Below are 1168 nucleotides of genomic sequence, written 5' to 3' on the forward strand. Positions count from 1 at the left end.
ACCTTCTCCTCAAGGTGAGACGTGGCCTCCTCCTTCTCCTCAGGGTGACATGGGGATGCTGGGGCCTCCACCTTCTCCTCACGGTGAGACGTGGCCTCCTCCTTCTCCTCGAGGTGAGACGTGGCCTCTTTCTCCTCCTTGGGGTGACATGCAGTCGCCTCCTCCTCCTCTTCCTCCTTGGGGTGACGTGGGGACACCGTGGCCTCCACCTTCTCCTCAGAGTGACACGGGGACATCGTGGCCTCCACCTTCTCCTCAAGATGAGACGTGACCTCCTCCTCCTCCTCCTTGGGGTGACGTGGGGACACCGTGGCCTCCACCTTCTCCTCAGAGTGACACGGGGACATCGTGGCCTCCACCTTCTCCTCAAGATGAGACGTGACCTCCTCCTCCTCCTCCTTGGGGTGACGTGGGGACGCCGTGGCCTCCACCTTCTCCTCGAGGTGAGATGTGGTCTCCTTCTCCTCCTCCTTGGGGTGACGTGGGGACACCGTGGCCTCCACCTTCTCCTCAAGATGAGATGTGGCCTCTTTCTCCTCCTTGGGGTGATGTGCGGCCTCCTCCTCCTCCTCCTCTTCCTCCTTGGGGTGACACGGGGCCTCCTCCTCCTCCTCAGGGTGACACGGAGACACGGTGGCCTCCTCCTTGGAGTGACGCGGGGACGCCACGGCCTCCACCTTCTCCTCGGGGTGACACGGGGACCTCATGGCCTCCTTCTCCTCCAGGTGAGATGTGACCTCCTCCTCCTCCTCGGGGTGACACGGGGACGCCGTGGCCACCGTCACCTCCTCGGGGCGACGCGGGGACACCACGGCCTCGGCCTCCTCCTCTTCTTCCTCCTCCTCCTCCTCCTCCTCCTCGTCGCCGCCCGGGTGACGCCCTGGGGACTCCATGGCCGCCTGCGGGGGGGCGGGAAGGGGCCACGTGGCTCCTCAGGCCCCGCCCACACACCCCAGAAGGGGCGGGGCATGGATAACACATACCCCCCCCCACCCCCGCAGCACTGGGGGCCTGGCCTCTAGGCCCCGCCCCCTCCAAATAAGCCACGCCCCCTCATAGAGCATCACCCAACCACGCCCCAGCTGTTCTCTAAGCCCCGCCCCCCGGGTAGAAGCCACACCCACCGGCTCCATAGCCCCGCCCCATGGAGGCAGGTGTCACCGGGAGG

General features: G+C 66.3%; 1 protein-coding gene across 1 annotated transcript in view; it reads right to left on the reverse strand.

Moving 5' to 3' along the window:
* Positions 1 to 893, reverse strand: part of LOC106900107 (involucrin-like) — a 9189-nt gene extending 8296 nt beyond the window's left edge. The window contains exons 1-2 of the mRNA XM_014962092.1: positions 492 to 893; positions 72 to 287 (exon numbers count right to left, since the gene is read on the reverse strand). Of these exons, the coding sequence (XP_014817578.1) occupies positions 72 to 287; positions 492 to 893 (618 nt within the window). The remainder of the gene's footprint in view (positions 1 to 71; positions 288 to 491) is intronic.
* Between the last annotated feature and the right edge of the window lie 275 nt (positions 894 to 1168).

This window comes from Calidris pugnax, unplaced genomic scaffold, assembly GCF_001431845.1.
Source record: "Calidris pugnax isolate Ruff unplaced genomic scaffold, ASM143184v1 scaffold1295, whole genome shotgun sequence".
Taxonomy (NCBI): domain Eukaryota; kingdom Metazoa; phylum Chordata; class Aves; order Charadriiformes; family Scolopacidae; genus Calidris; species Calidris pugnax.